This window comes from Callospermophilus lateralis, chromosome 4, assembly GCF_048772815.1.
Source record: "Callospermophilus lateralis isolate mCalLat2 chromosome 4, mCalLat2.hap1, whole genome shotgun sequence".
NCBI lineage: Eukaryota > Metazoa > Chordata > Mammalia > Rodentia > Sciuridae > Callospermophilus > Callospermophilus lateralis.
This window is the reverse complement of record NC_135308.1, coordinates 114,914,579-114,935,245: the sequence shown is the minus strand read 5'-3', so window position 1 is coordinate 114,935,245 and position 20,667 is coordinate 114,914,579. Positions and strand designations below refer to the sequence as shown.

Below are 20,667 nucleotides of genomic sequence, written 5' to 3'. Positions count from 1 at the left end.
ACTGACCTATGCCCCCAGCTTCTGATGCTGGCTTTGGGGAGGGAGGTTTGTTTTGTTTTTATATTTGGTTTTAGATAGGATCTTGCTATATTGCCCAGGTTGGCCTCAAACTCAGGATTGTCCTGTCTCAGCTGCCCAAGGAGCTGGGATTAGAAGCACAAGTCACCAGGCCCCTGCTCTGTAAGTGCTCTTTTAAGCTAACACCAAAAGAAAAGGAGATACTTACTTAAATTATATTGGAAGAGACGCTCACAGTGTCTCCCAAAGGAATCTTTGAACATCCAGACTTTATGGGAGAGTAATTCTAGAATCAGAGCAGCCCTGGAAAGTTACCATACCAGGAATCTGTCAGCCTTTGTGAGAGAGTTCTGCCATTAATGTGGCCAGCCACATTCCATATATCTCTGCTACCAATCAACCTATCTTCTCAGTCTCCCCAGTCCAGATTTCTAGAGGGGAGCCTACTTGGCCCAACTTACCTTTTATACAAGTCCACAGTTGTCTTTCCAGACCCTTCAGAGCATATGTCCACACCAGTGCCTTCTATGGACACAAACAGCCATCTTGGCCTAATGCCAGGTTTCTGTTCTCGCAACTAAAAGGCTCAGGGGTCACTCCAGTTAAACTGGGCTAATTGGGTTGCACGAAATAATCACACAAGAGACACAAATACCTTTTTCTTTGGGGGTCACTGTGACGGCTCCTCTGACTTTAAGGGTCCGCAGAAAGAGAGCGAGAGCACGCGCTGACCCCTTTTATTGAGGAGAAGCTATTCAAATGAGGTAAGGGGTCAGGTTTCAGGGGGCTGAGTCTATCTTCATGATGTCCACTGTCAGCAGGTTGACTGACATCTGGGTAGGCCACACCCAAGGGTACAGTAAGAAGGCACTTCCATGGAAGAGTCTATCCTAAACAGGGCAAGGGGTTATATTACAAAGGAACAGGTGAGCATGGCTTCACCCATGGGGCTGTAGCAAGACACACCCATGCACAGGACACGACCCTCGAACCCAAGAAGGGTGGAGAAAGCTCTGTCACATTTCTGTGGCTAAGCGCCTCAGCACCCAGCCAGGGAGTATGACTCAGTCAGGTGTAAGGTTGGTCTCCCACAGCCTAACCCTTTGGCAGGGCTGTGAGCAGGATAGTTCCTTTAGAGTCCTTTAGAGCAGAAACTGGCATCTAAAACACTCTTCTAGATACAGGGCCTAATAGGTCACTGAGAGGGAAATCTCTAGTAAACATTGAACTTGGAAAAAACAAACATTTCCTGCCATCACCCAGGATTTTAAATGAGGTCTGCTTGGTAGAAATAACCATTGCTCAAGAGCCTACCGATGTTCTCTTTGAGACCTCACAGCAATTGTGCATGGTCAGGACCATTACTATAGAATGGCCCCCAGAAGCTGGTGGATTTCTGGTCTCTCCTGGCCCACATCATGAATGTTGTTATCATGAATCTCTGCTAAAATGACTTCCCACCAGAAAAAAGGAATAAGTAGGGACCTGGAACTCTGTTTCTTTGAACTCTGCTGAGGATGGGACTTGTAACTTGACTCAGATATTTCTATTTTTTCCCCTTGGATGAGAGGCATTTATCAGACATGTTAAATGGCACCTTCTCCTTTCTACTTTCCAGAAGTATCTGGAGATCTCAGGAAACACTAGTTAACCATTTTGCTCCTTAAAGCAGACTGAAAACCTCCTTTTCACTCCCCTCCCCATATACACATGTAAATACCTTTAATATGAGGTGAGAAGAAGCTCAATATGGTTTGAAGGAGAATCTCTATGCTTTTAATCACTGTGCTACTGTTGATTCCAGGAGAAGGTCTACTCTTTGAAAATCTACTCTTTTAGCAATTTTAAAACCTAGAATACCTATAGCCACCAATGCTGTACAGCAGATTCCCTAAAATGTATTCTTCCTGTTTAACAGACCCTTTGTACCCTTTGAACCTCTCCCTGCTACCACCCAACCTACTAGCCCTGTGAACTCTTCTACTCATTTTACAGATTGGGAAATTAGAACTCAAGGAAATAAAATAACTCCCCCAAGGTTGCACAGTTATTAAGTAGCACTTAATAACAGTTATTAAGTAGTACTTGTACCTAGTTCTATCTAATGAGATCAAGGGTTGTAGGAGAGAGAGCCAAGTTCAAGGAAATGTCTATGGCCACGGTCCTAGTGACCCACAAGGTACTTGCTCACAGGGCTCTATAGAGGGTACCTTTGTCTTGAACCTAAGACAGCAGCTTTTTCTGGATACCTTGGAGGACAGACTTTCTCAAAGAAATACTATAGGCCTTGGACTGAAGTAATAGAGTAGAAGAGGTGACTGGGAAAGGCAGTATGACTCTGTGTGTGTGTGTGTGTGTGTGTGTGTGTGTGTATGCAAACGTAGGCCCGAAGAATTGTGCAAAATAAGATTGCGTACCTATAATTTAGTTTAATGGATATGTACTGTATATCCTAAAATTCTCTTACACGAGATTAAAATTATTGTACATTTTAAATACTTCCAGATGGAGAGGGCTTAGCCAGAGCCAGGAAAGTGGGGAAGGGTGCCATTAGAAGCCGGGAGAGGAACAGCTTTGGTTGGCTACTATTGAAGAGAACAGAAAAAGGAAGATAGGTTTAGGGACCACTCCTCACCCCCATCCCCAAACGCTGGGGCTAAAATACTCTTTGACCTGAGGAAGAGTGATAAGATCATACCCAAGAGAAATGGCTGGGGCACTTTTGCTGGACACCCAGAAAGCCAGGTTAACATGTTTAAATATCTTATGAAGACTGACTCCTCCCTGTATTCATTACTGCCCCCCTCCGCCCCCACTTTCCAACTGTACTTCCTAAGAACATTCCCCTGCTAAGTTTTGTCTTTGCCAAGCATGGATCTTTATTTCACATTTGGTTCTAAATTTCAAACCTAGCTCAGTCTGGTAGTTTTAACGGTTGGGGCGGGGGGGCGGGGGAGTGAGGGTGAGGAAATGTGATTTAGTTCTAAGAAAAAGGGGCTCAAAAATCTTCTTGGAAATTAGCATTGTCCCCATTCATCACTGTAGCTCTTAATTTGATTTGATGAGTTAAATATAAATAAATCAAAAACATGTGGGTCAAATTTATGTAAAAAATGCACAGGGGTTTAAAAATTAGAGAGGGTTTCTAGCCAAACACATTTTCGGTTTCTCTGAACACAAGGCGCTGGAAAAATCTCTAGTTTGCCAAACCTGAAGAGCAGCCGCCAGGTTTGCTGAGTCTCCCTCAAACCTTCCCGGGTAGAAGGCAAGGATTTCTGGCCAAGCCCTGAATTCCATAAGAGGCCCCGCCAAGGGAGCTGGGGCTTGCTGCTGGCTGTGGCTCCAAGTGCAGGCTAGGAGCCTTCTCACTCTGTTGACAGCATGGAATTTTCTCTGTGTGGCAGCACAGGCTGCAGCCCCTGCCCTAGCAGAAAGAAAACCTCCCCAGCCAGGTCGCCATCTTCTTGCTGATGAAGCTCACTGAAATTTTTGTGCCATCCTAAAAAGAGTTCAAGTGGAGAAGAAAAGCATGTGTTCACTCGTAGGCCCCAGAGCCCAGGCCCTCCATGTTCCTCTCTTTTCAAACAATTCTCCCACCTCCATCCAACACACACAATATGTCCTATGACTCAGGCAGCTTGGCACCAGCCTGCAGCTTCAACTTCCAGATGTTCTCTGCTCCACACCCGTTTGTGGCCTGTGACAGGCCCTGTGTACAGCCAGGATTCTTCTTAATTTCACCCTTCTTTCCAGCCTCCACTCCAAGACAGCGCTGTTGCTTTAGCCCCAGTTGAGGCTCGTGGAAGAACAGGGCCTTTTTCTGTTTGGGAGCCAACTCCTTCCCCTACTCAGCAGTTCCCTCTTCTTCTTGTCCCTGCCAGACAGAACCCCACGGAGCCTGATTTTTCTCTCTGCTTCATTTTTTCCTCCTCTTAATTTTCAGGATTCCGATCAGCTATTTTTTGTTCATTCGTTTGTTTTGTTTTGTTTTTAATGGCTCTAGGTCACTCATTTAGCTCATTCTTGGGACTTTTTTATCTAGATAATATTTCTTTTTTTTATCTGAAATAGCCTTCTCTAAAAGAACAGACAGGATCCAGCCCTGGCACCGGTGGCCGGCACACATAATTCCGCCTGCCTTTCCTCTTGGGGAATGGGGAGGAGGGGCAAAAAGGCCTATATCGACAAGAACATGGGTGAAACTGCCTGGCATGAGCTCAAAGGTAGCCAGTAAATAATATTCCCCTTCCCTCCCAGCTTTTGGAAGGCTTCACACTTAGGGATTCCCAGTGTTCACTTCGATGTTGAAAGAGAATGACTATTTTTGTTTGGGATTCATGCTGTGTCCCATGAAAACATGAATAATATTTGAGGCCTTATGTATACATCTTAACATGTGTAGACTTCTGATTCTTGGTGGCTTTGTGTACCCCAAGCAAAAATCTGGTCTGAGGAAAGAGCAAGTTTTGTGCTTTCTGCAGTCTGGCCAGGTCATAAGAAACAGTATGGGTGTATGATGTGGGTAAATGGCTGTGCTGTAGGAATTTAAGCAGAATATGATTATATATACAGTGCATAAACATAAATAGGTGAAAAAGGTATATATGTGACTGAGCATCTTGAAGTTTTCAAAAAGGGCAGCAGCCATTATCTATGTGTTTTGTTTTATTTTAGGTTTTTTGGTGCTGGGGAGTGAACCCAGGGGTGCTCTACCACTGAGCTACATCTCTGGCCCTTTATATTTTTATTTTGAGACAGGGTCTCACTAAGTTGCTAAGTCTAGCCTCAAACTTGTGATCTTCCTGCTTCAGCCTCCCAAGTAGCTGGTATTACAGGATTACACTGCACCTGGCCAGTAATTCTCTTTGGCTGATACCTGAGGAAACATTTATTTTTTGAGATTCTGTAGACCTCTCAGAATAACCTTAGGGATTGCAATATGATAGAGTTGATAAAAACTCAGCCTGGGACTCAATCTTGGCTCAAAGCTCTGTCTCTACGGTTTACTAGCCAAGTGACTTTGAGAGAGTTACTTAAGTCTCAACTTCCTCTTTAGTTAAAAAAAGAGGACAATAAGGTTGTTATATGAAGGAAACCAAGGGGAAAAAAATGAAATGGCATATATAAAGTACTTAGCACACAACCTGGCATAATAAATAGAATCTCCTACTCCATCAAAACCACAAGATTTCAGTGGCTCTTTCTACAGGGATCATGAGTAAAACACTGGAGAACATGTCCTCATGGAATTAGAATTTAGGGCCAGTTGGAAGGTAAGATTTGCTAAAGAATAACCCTGTTTCTTGTGTCCTAAGGGATAAAAGGAGTTTAGATAAGGGAGGGAGAGCTATATAATCTAAAGAAGAGGGGAATAAGTAGGACAAGAAAAAGAAAGAAGTCAGAGTGAGTTTGGTATGAAACAAAATTTGCCTTAGGGAGTCACTGAGTTTGGAAAATTAGCTGGAAGGGCTATTAGCTGTAATAAAGCTGATTACTGCAGAGGTGCTTGAACTGGACCTAAGGAAGCAAGGGAGTATCTTAGCTTGTAACAGCATGTAGGTGGGGGAGTTCCTGGAGGATAGGGAGCTACAGACAGTAGCCTGGGTCACTATGTGACAGTGACAAATGTCACTATGTGACAGTGGCTGGAAGTCCAAGATGGCTCACTCGAATGAGTGGCAGTTGATGTTGGGTAGCAGTTAAGAGATCAGCTGAGATAGCAATGCGTACCCAAACTGCATGGTTTGAGTCCTAGCATGGCAGCTGGATTCTGAGAGTCACAAGAACAAGTGATTCAAGAGTCCTAGATTAGCCTTAAGACCTAGCCTCTGAAATCCATAACGTCACTCTGCCATATCCTGATGGTCAAGGAAATCACCGAGACCAGTCCACATCTGAGGAGAGGGGCAGTGGAAGTCACTTCTTGATGTGAGGAGCACCGTGCTTGTTAAAAAGGAGGGGAGGAACTGATGGCAGTTTTCCGGGAGACTTCCCATGAGAGCCTTCCTGTAGAAGTGCCCTCTTTTGCTCTGAAGTCTTGAGAATTAAGGTAATAACCTAATCATCTACTTTTTAGTACAAACTACAAATCAGTAAGTTACCTGTTTAGATAATTAAGAAAGGAAATCCAATTTGATATGTAAAGGCAGATTTATGAAAATGCGAATTAAATTTAAGTATTGGAGACTGTGGCTCAGATCAGGTCCTACAAGTCCTGCTTGTTGCTGGAAAATGTAGAATGTTCTAGATGGAGAGGAGAAGCAAGGTCACAATCAGAAAACATTTTTCTAAACATTTGTCTGAGGAAAGGAAGATTAGAATCCAAGTTTCCAGCAATTTATTGTGGTTTCTTTTCTCATTCATAATAAGCATTCATGTTAGTATGTAAATTTGTATTCATAATTACTTTTGTGTTATTTTTCTTAAAGAGAATCCAATCCTCAGAATTATGAAATCTTCATTCATCACCACAAAGAATGGATCCCCCTGTGCAAAGGGAAAATAAGAAGTTTTAAGGACACTTTGGTATCATAAAACAGTCAGATTTAACAGTTTTCTTAATTTCCTCATTAGTCCTGTATATCTCCAATATCTCATACAACCAGGTCCTCAGCTGGGGTGATGTGGCCATGAGGGCCAAGTGTCCCCCTTCCCACCATCACCATTATTTTGAACGTCGGGTATTGATCACATGTTAAGGGTGTACAGAAGGGCTGGGGTTGTAGCTCAGAGGTAGAGCACTTGCCTAGCATGCGTAAGGCACTGGGTTTGATCTTCAGCACCATGTAAAGATAAAACAAAGGTATTGTGTCCACTCATAACTAAAAAATAAATGTGTTTTGTTTGTTTGTTTGTTTTTAAAGACTGTACAGAAACTACTCTCTATGATTCTGGTACACTCTAACCTTACCTGTAAGAAACTTCATGATTTGGGCTACTGGTTTCTTTCTCTAACTGTCAAGCTCAACAGTTAAAAAAAAATCACTTGTATGCATCTGCGTGTCATTTACGGAGTTGTTTAGCCAATGACTTGAGGTTTGCCAACCAGCTTTTTTAATAAAACCAAAATTTGAGGTTTATTTTATTTACTCTTAAAACACACTTAAAAAAAAAAAAAAACTTGTTTAGCAACTTATTTATGACCTCACAATAAGAGCCAACCTGGAAATTTGTGTCAAACTTTTGCTGTCATTAGAGATTGTTAGCCTCTGACCCATTACCAAAAAAAATAATAATTTCATTTGGAAATTTCAGTAAAACCTGCAGTACCTTTTTTGCATTATTATTACATTAATGCATGTAAGAATAGCTAGAGAAGTTAGTTTTAAAAAAAAATGCAAATCCCTGGAATTCACTTCCTGAAAATCTGAATCAATAGGTCTGGGGAAAGCCCTGGAAATTTCCACATTTTTAGATAATTCTGAAGCTGGTGACCCAAAGATTGTTCTGAGAAATGCTATGCTATGCCATTTTGTACTGTGCTTCAGGAACTTGTTTCATAATCCTAAAATGAGCTTGAGAGTCCTCCGTACTCTAGTCCTGAACTGTGATTTATTCTTACAACACATGTGGCCAGGCTGGAAGGCTAGGGAGGCAAACCACTCATCTCTGATCCAACATAAGTCTGTCTGCTATGACCTGGCTTCTTGCTGCCAGAATAACTGCAATCAGAAGGCTCAACCTTGCTGTACAACAAGTGTGCCACAGTTTACCAGTTTGGTGGCACCTTCTCTTCTCAGGCAACATGCCTAGCAGGTTGTTGACCTAAAATCTCTGAAAACCCACCATGGTAAAAAGAGTCTTGTGAAGTAGTAACAGAAGTGATTCTTTCAGTCCAAGTCACTGGAAGCAGTAGCCAGGGGGAATCAAAAATAGCAATCATACCATAGGTGACCATAGTACCTATGCCCCAACCATGACTTTTTTTTTTTTTTTTTTTTTTTGGTACTAGAGATTGAACCCAGGGGTGCTTTACCACTTAGCCACATCCCTAGCCCTTTTATATTTTGAAAAAGAATCTCACTAAGTTGCTTAAGGCCTTGCTAAATTGCTGAGACTGGCCTTAAACTTGTAATCCTCCTGCCTCAGCCTCCTGAGTCTCTAGAATTACAGACATGCACCAGCATGCCTGGTTTCAACCAGGACATTTTAGATATGCAAAAGGTACAGGCACTGTTAGCAAGCACAAGTCAAAAGCCTTGCAGATAAGGGGCTCTGTGGTCACTCTGTGCCTCTCCTCCCTCCTAAAGGACTATGATAACTCAACTCATCTACACTGCACTCACAGGCCGGGATTTCTTCTGAACCCTTATCACCATAAATGAGCATTTCACTGAACTCATTCCAATCAATCTTCAAATGATTATTGAGCTAGATTCAAGCCTGCTTGTTTACTAAAGTGTCCAGTAAGCCTTTCACTTGGAGGTGAGCAAGCCATCAGAAACCCAGGGGAAGGCTCGTATCTGGGAGCATCCCAGCAGGTAAGCCTAGTTCCTTCCTATAGCTTGCCTTATGAAGTCATGAATTACCAGGCTTCATGTGGAGAAAATGGAAGCCATGTGTTATATAGCCAAGCATCTGATACAACTTCAGGCTGTCTTCTCCGCTGCCTAATATTTTAGCTCATTTAGAAACTTTTTGAACTATTAGATTGTACCCACAATCCAAAGTCAAATGTTTATTTTGTCTGTAGACACCAAAAAGAAAAAAAAAAACCCTCAAGAATATCTGTGGTATATTTCTAGTATAAAATTATACCCGCAGCCAAAACAACTAAGTCTTTCTGGGTAGTATGAGCAGCCAGCATATTTGTAATATTTAAATGCTACTTGATTCATTTGCAGCCAATGCTCTGAAGTCATGGGGCCAGTCACACCAAGGTCTAACTCATCCTATGATGACATAGTCGGAGAATGTTAGAGCCACACGCTTGTCCAGTGGCCACCTAATCCTAACCTTTCATTTCACAAAAGGAGATTTGGGAGGTCAAGCCTTATCCCTCACCACTGCTCAGAAGAAATCCAGTTCTATAACTAAACCAAACTAGGAAAGCTTGGCACGCATCTATCTCACGTCTCCAGAATACAGTTCCTTTCCCAAGGAAGGCATAGGATGTCCAACTCCTCACCCAGCAATCTCCCTCTGAGGAGTTGGTACTCCTCGTCATTCGGTCCACCTAGCCAGGTGGTCCCGATGCTTTGAAATTGTGAATGAACTAAGTTGGTTTACCTGACTATTAAAAGAGACAGAGGTAGGTCTCAAACTGAATTCTGCCACCAGATTGAGTGTTAGTTTCATGACTTCATGTAATATACAAAGAAGCACTACAGAGAATTTGGGTCCAACCTTGGTGATCTGCCAGAATCCTGAGACAATCTGCCTAGTTTATCAAACTGTGAGGAAATATGTTAGGGTTTTTTCTTCTGGTGTAAGTGATATATTTCAACTTCTGTGGGCTGAGCTTTTGGTTGTCCCTTGGAGTAGAGAGGACAAGACTTCATACTCTTTATCTCTTACCACCTACTGGCAGCCTTTACCTTGTAAATCACCTTTGGCTTTTCTGCCAGGTATACTGTTGAGAGCCCTAACCACTGTTATTCTAAATGAGATTTTTGGAATTGAACCCCAGGTTGCCTGAGCTCAGTCTTATTCCTTTCCTTCCACCAACTAGGTTATACTCAGAGTTATTGCTATGAGATCTTAAAGAATAACAAGTAATACATTAGGATTTGCAGTTCCCTTCTGTGTGATCTTCTCTGGCCTTCATAATAGCTTTGTGAGGAAGTTAGAGGGGGTGTTACATTATTCATTTTCCTTGTTTTTTTTTTTTCAATTTTTAAAAAATTGTTTCTAAGATGAGGAAATTTTGTGACTTCGGACAAGCCACTTATTTTCTTTAGCTTTCAATTTTCTCATGTGGCTTGTCTGAAGTCACAGAGCTGGCTAGACACAGAGACTTGAAGCAAGGTCTTTTCTTGCTCTTTCTCCTCCACAAAGCCAACCCTGAACCCCAGGGGCTCTGCATCCTACATGGAATGCTTAAAAGGGAAAATAGGCTTGAAGAATCTGCTGAGCTCATAAAGAGGTAAAAGCTGCAAGAGCATCCCAGAGAAGCAGCAGAGGTTTGGCAAATGGAAGAATGGATGGATTCTTTTTTAAAAAATGTGGCTTCAAGACACCCGTGTCAGCTTACAGTCCTATGAGCTCTCTTAACATGCCAACAAAATATCATCAGTAATAGGACAAAGACAGGGGTGCATATCAGACAAATGCTGAAACAGCAGCCTGCAGCTGAGGGCTCAGGGAGGGACTGGATTAAAGAGTAGCTTGTCACCAGCTTCTGTTAAAATAGAAGCCCGTGATGCCATTAGGACATCTCTAAGTGCCCAGAAAACTACACTTGACTCATTCAGGGCACATTAGCCAAGGGTCTTTTGTGCCCCCAGACTCATTCCATTGACCCTGACTTTTTTTTTCCTTGTTTATTTGTTTGTTGGTAGCTTTACCGAGGAAAGGGCAGTGAAAGGAAAGTGGTACTCCTGTTACATGTCAGCACAGTCCTTTTTGATGATTCTTGAGGAGTATCGGAGTTATCCAGCAAAAACTGTTGCTTCACCATGATTTTCTGAATGGATCTCATGGTTTAATTTTTTTTTCTGCTCCTATTTATTCTTTGTCTCAGCAAGTATTTCCTGAAGTGCTATGGTGACCAAGACTATAAAAGATACTTCTAGGCCCACAGGAAAAAATACCTAATGGAATCTCTGGTTTCTAGAAGCTGAATCTTGGGTGGAAGATAAGATGACCACCTCCCTTGGTGTTCATTATTTACTAGACAGGGGTAAACGTCCTGCAAGGGAAATGCTTCTTTTGATTACCGAGTTGTTACCAAGCATTAGGCTCTGTTCTAGGCACAGAAACAAATAGGACAAGGCAGACCATGCCCTAGAGAAGTTAATTGCTTATTACGGTGATTTTCAAGATGAGATACCCCCACCACTTTCATAGGTATTATTTGGGATTTTGATTTACTTTGACACCTGGGCCCCAGCCCAGATCTAAATGATTAGAATTTGTAAAGATGAAACCCATGGATTGGTTAAATAGTACCCAATGTGATTCTTAAACACATGAAAATTTCAGAATAACTAATCTTGAAGAGGAGACAGGTGAACCCAGATGTATACATATAGGTAAATATTGCATTAGGGGACTTGAAGTACTATACTGTGCCTGCAAAGGATTAGGGGAGAGAACAATGGCTGTTCTTTGGTCTTCCCTAGGATTTCTGTCACAATAAAGGGTAGTATCCATTCCTTTCAGCCCCACTTGCTTAACAATAGTTTCACACTCTGTTCACATACTCTTTAATCAAGAGGAGTAACAGGAACAGAAGATGCTGGAAGGGACCCATCAGAAGTCACCTCATTTGTTCAAAATGGTAGCATCGTTGAGAGCCCCCCCCCCCAATGACCACATCTTCTAAACTGACTCTGTTGCTCTCCTTACCTTGCCTTATTGCTTCAGAGCACCTGTCATTCTCTACTATTGTGACTTGTGTCACCTTGTCTACTAAGATTAGAACTGGAGGGCTGGGGATGTGGCTCAAGCGGTAGCATGCTCGCCTGACATGTGTGCGGCCCGGGTTCAATCCTCAGCACCACATACAAACAAAGATGTTGTGCCCACCGATAACTAAAAATAAATATTAAAAAAAATTCTCTCTCTCTACCTCTCTCTACCTCTCTCTCTCTTTAAAAAAAAAAAAAAAAAAAAGATTAGAACTTGAGAAACTTTGTCACTTTTGTTCACTATTTTTCCCAGTGCTTGGCACATAGCAGATACTCCCTAGCAAATAATGAAGCTAGAGGGATCAAACAGACCCCATCTTAGTTGCTCAGATTACACATGGTCCTCATCTTACAATATTTTCCATTTTATAAATCAAAAAATGGTAAAAAAGCAATACATTTTCAGTAGAAACCATATTTTGAATTTTGATCTTTTCCCAGTTTAGCAATATGTAGTGTGATACTGCCCCGCAATGCTGGTCGCAGCATCAAGCCACAGCGCACAGTCCTAAGGGGCATCTGCCAGTACTCTACACTATACTGTGTTCTGAGCTATAATGTTCAGTAATTTAGTTGTATTAAATGCAACTTACAATATTTTTAATTTAACAATGGGACTTTCAGGACATAACCCTGTCATAAGTCAAGGAATAGCTTTATGTTGCTCTAAGAAGCCACAAGACCCAGGGAGTTCCATGGTCTTTGGCTCCCATCCAGATGGGAACCAGGGAAGGAACCATTGGAAGCCCTGACCATGTTCTCCAGCCCCCTTCAGACAAAGGTAGTTCTGTAGGCACCTCTCTCTCTTGAGACTGCTGAGTCTCTCTTCCAGATGTCTAAGACCCAGGGAGCCTCAGAGCCCATTAGTTTGATGTGAGGCTTCCAAGAACATTGAGAAGCTATTTCAGAAATTGAGCCGGGGAACTTTGGGGAGGTGAGTGTGGTTCAATTGAGGAAAGCCAACAATAGCTTCAGGGAGGGAAAGTCAGAGCTCCAGAGGCCTCTGGAATCCTTTGAAGCCCTCGATTCTGGGGAGGATGAGCATGCAGCAGGGTGACTTGCATGGCAATCCAATTTTTCTGAAAGCATTTTCACAAAATGTTCTGCATCATAGGTTAATGTATAAGACCCGAGTTGTAAGTGGAAAGTTGGCAAAGTCCTTTGGAAATTGGCTAAAGGGCAGGAAACAAAGGGTAGCAGTAAAAACCTAAAAGGATGTTAATTGAGGGGTGCCTAGGGGAATAGGGTTGCTACTAGCTTTTTATTATTGACATAAAAATTACGTGGAGAATGGTATTGAAAGGGACTTTCATGTTAGCTAATGAAACTGCATTAGTGAGCTGTGAGTGGAAATGTGAATAGAAGTAGGGAAGGGTTCCATTTATTGATGGAATTGAAGAGTAGCATTTTCTAGCCTGTTTGTATGTATGAACTCACCCTGTTCTTTTGGCCAGATTTTCCATGGGTGTGTTAGGCAGGATAACTTTAGCTTGAAAACTCGACCTGTCATAGTTGTTGAGTCAGCAGGAAGCATTTCAAAAAAGTTTTGGAACCCTCTTCACTGGAAAGATTCTGAAATCCAGTGAATATCTTCAGATTTGGAAACATCTCTGTTAGAAGGAGCTGGACATTAATTGGAATCTTCTGTTTAATTGCAAGCAAAAGATTGGGCTGTCTGACATCCTCATCTTTCATTACTTTGTGTTCTTTTCATTGGAGCTCAAATTATCATAGAAATTTGTTGTAGATATGAAGCTATAAAGCTAGCAGTGTCTAGTATGCAAAGTTATTGCATCCTGGAAGTGACAACACAATGACATTTGCTGTCCTTTCTACTCTAGGGAACAGTGTTTGTGGTGTTACAGAGCTTGCAGGGCCCTTGATTTCCTTGTTGACAAACCTGACCCAGAGGGCTTCTCTATGACCTTGTTCCTCACAGTGTAGTCCATGGACCTGCACCTTTGGTATCACCTGAGAGAACAAGAGACTCTCAAGCCCCTGCCCAGAACTGAAGTAGAATCTGCATGTTAACAAGATCCCCCATCATTGCTGTGTGCAATAACATTTGAGAAACCCTGCTCTCACACACTGGGCAACCGCAGAGATAAAACAAAAGGGGTGAAAATTAGAGGATAAAATTCTGGCATTTGGGGACTTTCCAGTCTGCTAGAAGCTTCTATAACCTTGAATGAGCATGCCTTTTGAGGAGATGATGTTAGAAACCAGTGCAATATGCCCCTGAGTGTGCTTCCCCTGGGTGTGGTTGATATTCTGGGCTATTAGCTAATTGTTACCATCTAATATGCAGGCCACAGAGGCCTGGCACCTGGTAACTGCTTTTCATTTGAGCTCATTTACCAAGGTTCAGGGGTAGGCATTTTGTTGTTTTCTGCAGCTGGGGATAGAATGCTAACCCAAAGGACCAGCACCCCACTGGGTATCACTGGCCCAGGCAAACCTTACAAAAACATAGGAGGCTTGGCTGTCAAAGACTTGCATTCAAACAGCTGGTAAGCTTCTTAGAATTCTTTTGTCTCTAGATATGAGGTGACAAAATGCTGAATATGTGATGGACACATGGGAAGTTACGCAGGCTCCATCATCCTCTATTTTCTCCCTCATCCCCTGAACTATAGCTTTTATTCAGTCTCACTTTTAGAAAACATGACAGAGAAGTGAGGGGGTGAAGGAAATTGATTATATTGACCTGCTTTTTTTTTTTTTTTTTTGTACTGGGATTGAAGTCATGGGCATGTTCCCACTAAGCTGCATCCCCAACCCTTTTTACTTTTTTATTTTGAGACAGGGTCTCATTAAGTTGCTGAGACTGGCCTGGAACTTTAGATCCTCCTGCCTCAGCCTCCAGAGTTGCTGAGATTACAGGAATGCACCACGGCACCCAGCCTAAATTGACTATTTTAGTCGTCAGTTGATGAAGTGGTATAGGCAGGGGCTGATTCTACCTAATTAGGCAGGAATAGCAATAAAACCCCAAACTCCTCCCCACTCCTCCCTACACATCCCCAACCCTGCCCACATAGGGTAAACATGGAGTTGTCACCTAATTCAAATAAGGCCTGATTTTTATTCTTTTTAGTTTTGCCAGGGCCGTTCTATTTGTTTTGAAGAACTTAGGTAAATGTTGAAATATCCAAGTCATTCAAGGTGCTGGAGGTGAGGAAAGACTTAACGTTTGTCCAGACAAAGGCATACTTTGAAGATTTGGACTGAGTGGATTCCTTTGTCACTTAGCATAGATTGGAACTCATCAAATCTGAATGTAGTGTGAGCCCCATTCTTACATAGAGAAATCTGGTCCCTTGGACCTCAGAACAAGTAAGGCAAGGATTTTGCATGAGTGCCTTAGATGAAGTATGTCCCTTTAGTCCTAAAAGAATAGTTTTTTGTTTTTGTTTTCCTGGGAATTGAACCCAGGGCCTTGTGCATGTGAGGCAAGCACTCTACCAACTGAGCTATATCCCCAGCCCCAGGATGGGCCCTTAATAAATGTTTGCTAAATGAATATGCAAAGGAAGAGCAAAAAGCAAGGTCCTTACTGATCTTCTGGCTCACATCATGCCCACTTGGTCATCATTCTAACTCCACCTCAGGCATTACATTTTCAACTAATTATTCTAATCTAATTATTAAGCCCACCTCTTAGGCTCTTTCACAGTTGTGTATTGGGCCTATATGTTTGTATGGCAAATCTTCAAAGGAATATACCCTCAGCCACAAAGCTTACTATATAATCAAGTAATTTACAATGCATACCTGGAAACCACTAAGCTAGGTAGGAAAAGGGAAGAGGAATAAGAAGTCAGTTTGTTACAGACCATAAAAGGCATGTTCCTGTTCTTTTCAGGTAAGAGTCTACGATCTCTCTAAATATGAGCATGGAGCAGATGACGTGCTGATCTTGGCCACTGATGGACTGTGGGATGTTTTATCAAATGAAGAAGTGGCAGAAGCAATCACTCAGTTTCTTCCTAACTGTGATCCAGATGACCCTCACAGGTTTGTGCCTTTCTATGACCATGGGGTTGTTCCCTACACAGTCTTGCATGACATGACTGAAACAAACAGCAACATGCAGTTTCATCATGCATGATTTATAATAGAGGCTGACATGGATGATTCAGAACTGAACACACCGATAGAGGTACTTTCTTGGCCAAGTGAAAGTCCTCCTTAAGTTGACCCAAGATACAAGTGGCAAAGAATTTAATTTGTGGAGAAATTTTAGCAGCATATCTTTTTCACATTCTTACTTTATATCTTCCAGTATTAGATCCTGCTGATGTGGGTGGTGACAGATCCTTTCCAGTATGGATTTTCATCCACTGGATAATTGTTTGCTTTTTGTTGTTGTTGTTGTTTGCTTGTTTGTTTTGTTTTTGAGAAACATTGAGAAGGGAGAAAAAGATTAAAGTAGACTTTTCTTTGAAGTATTGTGACAATGTTAATACCTTAACCCTAGAAGGCTCTCACAAATAAATAGAACTCACCCCTGGAGAAAGGCAGTTTTAACTGGAACATAAAGAAACAAGTCAACATGATTAAAAGCCAACAATAACAACAAAAACAGTAGAATTGGACCTGTAAATATTTCCTTACTGGATTTATCAAAAATATAAATTTTTTTAATATGACTCAGAAATCTTTTAAAAGGCATCAAAAATGTGAACAAGGATAAGAGACTACAAAACAACAAAGCACGTTTTTTAAATAAGGAAATTAAACTTCTAGAGATGAAAATATAAAAATAGGAATCAATAATTCAGTGAATTAAACAGATTAGAGATTAGAGACAGTTAAAGAGAATGTTGGTGAACTAGAAAATGCATCTGAATAATAACCCAAAATATGGCTCAGCAGGACAAAGAGAAGAGAAAATGTGAAATGAGACTAAGAGACTAGGAGGATGATGTAAGATACTCTAAATAAATTTCCAAATGGAAATACTATAGAAGTTCTGAAGGAAAAGTTCCCAATGCTAACCCTATGATTCAAAAAGCCCAATAGATCTCAGCCAGAAGAAAAAAAAAAGAAGAAGAAGAAAATTGTAAATAGATACTTCTTAGTGAAACTAAAAAACTTGACTTCACCTAAGATATTCAAAGCAGCTGGAAAGACAAACAGATACACAGAGCTATCATTTAGACTGACGGACAACTTTTCAAAAGCAACAATAGGAGCTAAAAGACAATAGAATTGTATCTTCAATTGGCTAAAAAAAAAAAAAAAAACTGTCATCCTGATAGTTTTTCATAAGTAATAAAACTATCAATAAAGAGGATGAAGTAAGAAAATTTTCAGGTCACACAAAAACTGAGAAATTTTACTGCCAACCAGTCTCCTCTGAAGAAAATTCTAAAGGACATACTCACATGAAAAAAGGAAATCATCCAAGGTGGAAGACCTGAGAAGAGAGATTATTAAGCTAAAAAAATTAGTAAATGTACAGATGTGTTTAAATATATATTTACTGTATAAAATAATAAGAGTGTCTGATGTGTGGAGTTAAAAATCAGACACTAAATTACTGAACAAAATAGCAAATAAATTAGCAAAGAGGAATAGTAATCAACTTTGGGATGCTATGGTTCTATTTGTGAAGAGGTGAAAGACACTTAACTTTACACTTTGAGAAAACAAGTTTAAATAGCTAAGGAAACAACTAAAATACTAGAACATCCAAATCCTAAACTAGTGAAAGAAGAGAAACCCACATGAAATAAAAGCCAAGCTTCTAAACAACTGATTAATCAAGAGAGGAAGTCATACTGAAAATTAGAAATTACTTGCACCTGAATAATAATACTACATAGCAACAATTTAAAGATTGAATTTTGAGCCTTCTTTTTTTTCTTTTTTTAAATACTTATTCATTTATTTTAGTTGCAGTTGCACACAGTACCTTTTACATATATGTGGTTCTGAGGATCTAACCCAGGGCCTCACACATGCCAGGCGAGCACTCTACCCCTGAGCCACAACCCCAGCCCCAAGCCTTCTTTTTTTCTAATTTAATGAGCTAAGCACAGATGAAGACTACTCATCGCTGACCTGCCTTTAAGTGATTCCCTTCTTTCCACATCCTGAGGGAACTTTATCCAAGCTCCCCTGGTGTCATAGGGTCCCTGACCACAGGTAGAGGCCCTTAATCACAGAGAAAGTTGTTTCTTGGAGTAAGACTTTGAGGGCTGACTTATGTTATTTGGTGAGTTCTGCCTATATTTTCCACATAAACGTGTACAAAGGAATTCTTATAACTTCTGTGGACAGAGCCAAAGGATGGAGCTGTCTACCTGCAGACTGTGTGTACTTTTCCTTTGTACGGGCCATGAGTCAAAATCTGTGCTAATTTAAAATGTTAAGTCTGTGGTCCTTAATTCAATAACAGCACCTAATGTAAGAAGTATGAATATCAGGAAAATAATGGAAGGGAAAAAATCAAGACAAATGAGAGAATAAATGTATAATAAAAATAAATTATACAGCCAAAATTTCATCCTTTGAAACAACATATTAGGCGAATACAAGTCAAAACCACAGTGAGATGCCACTTCACACTCACATAAGTGAAGTAGGGTAATCACAAAAGGACCAGTATTGTATGATTACACTTACATGAATTTGACCTACAGTAATCAGCTCTGTAGGGATGGAAAATAGAGATGATGCTTGCCAGTGGTTGTAGAGAGGGAAAAATGGGGAGTTGGAGCCTGATGGGTAATGAGTTTCAGCTAGGAAAGATGAAAGAACACTTGGAGGCAGAGGGTGGTAATGGTTACACAATGATGAGTGTACTTAATGCCACCGAAATGTGCACTTTAAATATAAACTTTAAAATGGTCAATATGCTAAATTTTATTTTATGTATGTTTTATCACAATGCCAAGAAAGCAATTAAAAAGCAATAAAAATTAATAAAGTAGATAAATTTTCTGAAAGATTAATCAAAAAGGGGGGGACAAATAAACAGTATTAGGAATACAAAAGAGTAATAACTCAGATGCAGCAGCAATTAAAATAGAAGATGTAATTATGAACATATACATATTCTTTAATAAGAACATTATAAAGATAACTTTATTCTAAATTAAACTATAGAATCAGTGCAATTATAACCAAAATATCCATGGAGTTGTTTTTTTGTTTTTGTGATGCTGGGGATTGAACCCAGGGCCTTGTGCATGCAAGGCAAGCACTCTACCATCTGACCTGTATCCCCAGTCCTCTGTGGTGTTTTCATGGAACTTAACAAGCTGATTCTAAGTACTGTGTTGAAGGACAAGATGCCAAGGATGTTTGTAACATTTCTTCGGGGCTATATAGTTCTTTCCCTACTAGATACTAAGTAAGATAAAGCCAAAGTAATTAAGGCAGTGGAAATAATAAAAATTGGTTCTTATGTCATAAAATAAACCAAAATCAAATCCAGTTAAAATAAGACTTGAATGTGAAAGGACAAAATAAATACAATTTTTAGAAAACAGCATAGGAGATAATCTTAGGTTCTTGGAATAGGGAAGGGTTTCTTAAACAAAATGTAGAAAGCACAGTTGTTTTAAGAAGATTGATAAATTTGTGTCAAAATTACAAACTTTAGTTCTTCAAAAGATAAAGAGAGTAAAATGACAATTCATGAACTGGGAGAAGGTATTTGAAACTTGTATAGCTAACTGAAGAGGGACTGTTATCCATTCTAAAAAGGACTCTCATCGAGCAATAAAGAGAACACACACACACAAAAAAAAAAAAAAAAAAAATCAGAAAAATGAGCAGGATCCAGCCAGACATTGCACAGAAGAGGAGCAGTGACCAATGAATATATGGCAAAATACTCGACCTTAATAATCAGAGAAGTATAAAAACACACATTGAGATGTGTTTTCTCACCAGATTGACAACACTTTGAATGTCTGATTGATCATCTGATTTGTAAGAGTTAGCAAGGAGGTGGAACAACTGTCAATGGGAGTTCCAAGGACACAGCACTTTCTATTTTTAGAAATAGCTCTAAAGAAGTCATTGACCTTGGCATACCTGGTAAAGTGGAACGTGCACCCCTGGGTCTGTTTTTGCATCAGTGGTTCTGAAGGTAGAGTTCTCAGGCCATGGCCACATGGCATGAGCAACACCTGAGAACTAATTAGAAAGGCAAACATTCAAGCCCTGCTCCACAACAACCAAATCAAAATTCCACTGATAGGACGAACAATTTTTGTGTTAGCCAACCATCCAGGTGAACCTGATGCTGCTAAAATTTGAGAGCCCACTTCCCTGGAGCAACTGTGACATCATCAGTCATGCAAAAAGATGCCCAGAGAATCATTTTTAGTTACAAAAACCAGGAGTAATTTGCATGTCCAGTCATAGGATGGATAAAATAAAAACAGGATACTGTACATCCCCAAATAGGAATAAACCAAAGCTGTACTCCTTAACTGGGAAGAATCTCAAACATGTGATGTTGAGTTGAGTAAATAAAACATAGATGATGGGAATATAATTCCATTTACATGAAGCAAAGACTACTGATATATCATTTAGGGATATAGATATTAAAACCATAACAACAACAACAAAAAAAAAAAAACAAGAGAATTAACCCAAATTGTAGCCATACCATCCTGAGTGCACACATTTTCATCCAGTCTCAGAAACTGAGCAAGGTCAGGCCTGCTTAGTACTTGGATGGGGGAATTAACCCAGAACTTAGGATACTGATTAACTTGGGAGGAGAGGTAAGGACTTAGGGGATATGTGCTTGAATAGGGGCCAATGGACCATCAAGATATTTGCCGGCAACCTTTTGTTCCTTTAGCCTAGATAGCAGGTACATAATTCCTGTTACTTTTCAACTGCAAATGTTGTATCATAAAATATGAAAGGCAGTGTCGTCTAGTGGTTAGGAGCATGGAATCTGCCACTGGACTTCTCAAGTTCAGGTTTTGGCTCTTTCTTCTAGACTTGATGACCTTGAGAAAATTTTTTAACTCCTCTGGGCCTCTGGTTCCTCTAGTGTGAAATGGGGCTCCAACTATGCCAGCCTCTTAGATAGACATAAAAG

General features: G+C 40.5%; 1 protein-coding gene across 1 annotated transcript in view; it reads left to right on the top strand.

Moving 5' to 3' along the window:
• Nucleotides 1–20,667, top strand: part of Ppm1h (protein phosphatase, Mg2+/Mn2+ dependent 1H) — a 265,919-nt gene that overhangs the window by 226,038 nt on the left and 19,214 nt on the right. Inside the window, exon 9 of the mRNA XM_076854810.1 lies at nt 15,454–15,605. Within this exon, the coding sequence (XP_076710925.1) occupies nt 15,454–15,605 (152 nt within the window). The remainder of the gene's footprint in view (nt 1–15,453; nt 15,606–20,667) is intronic.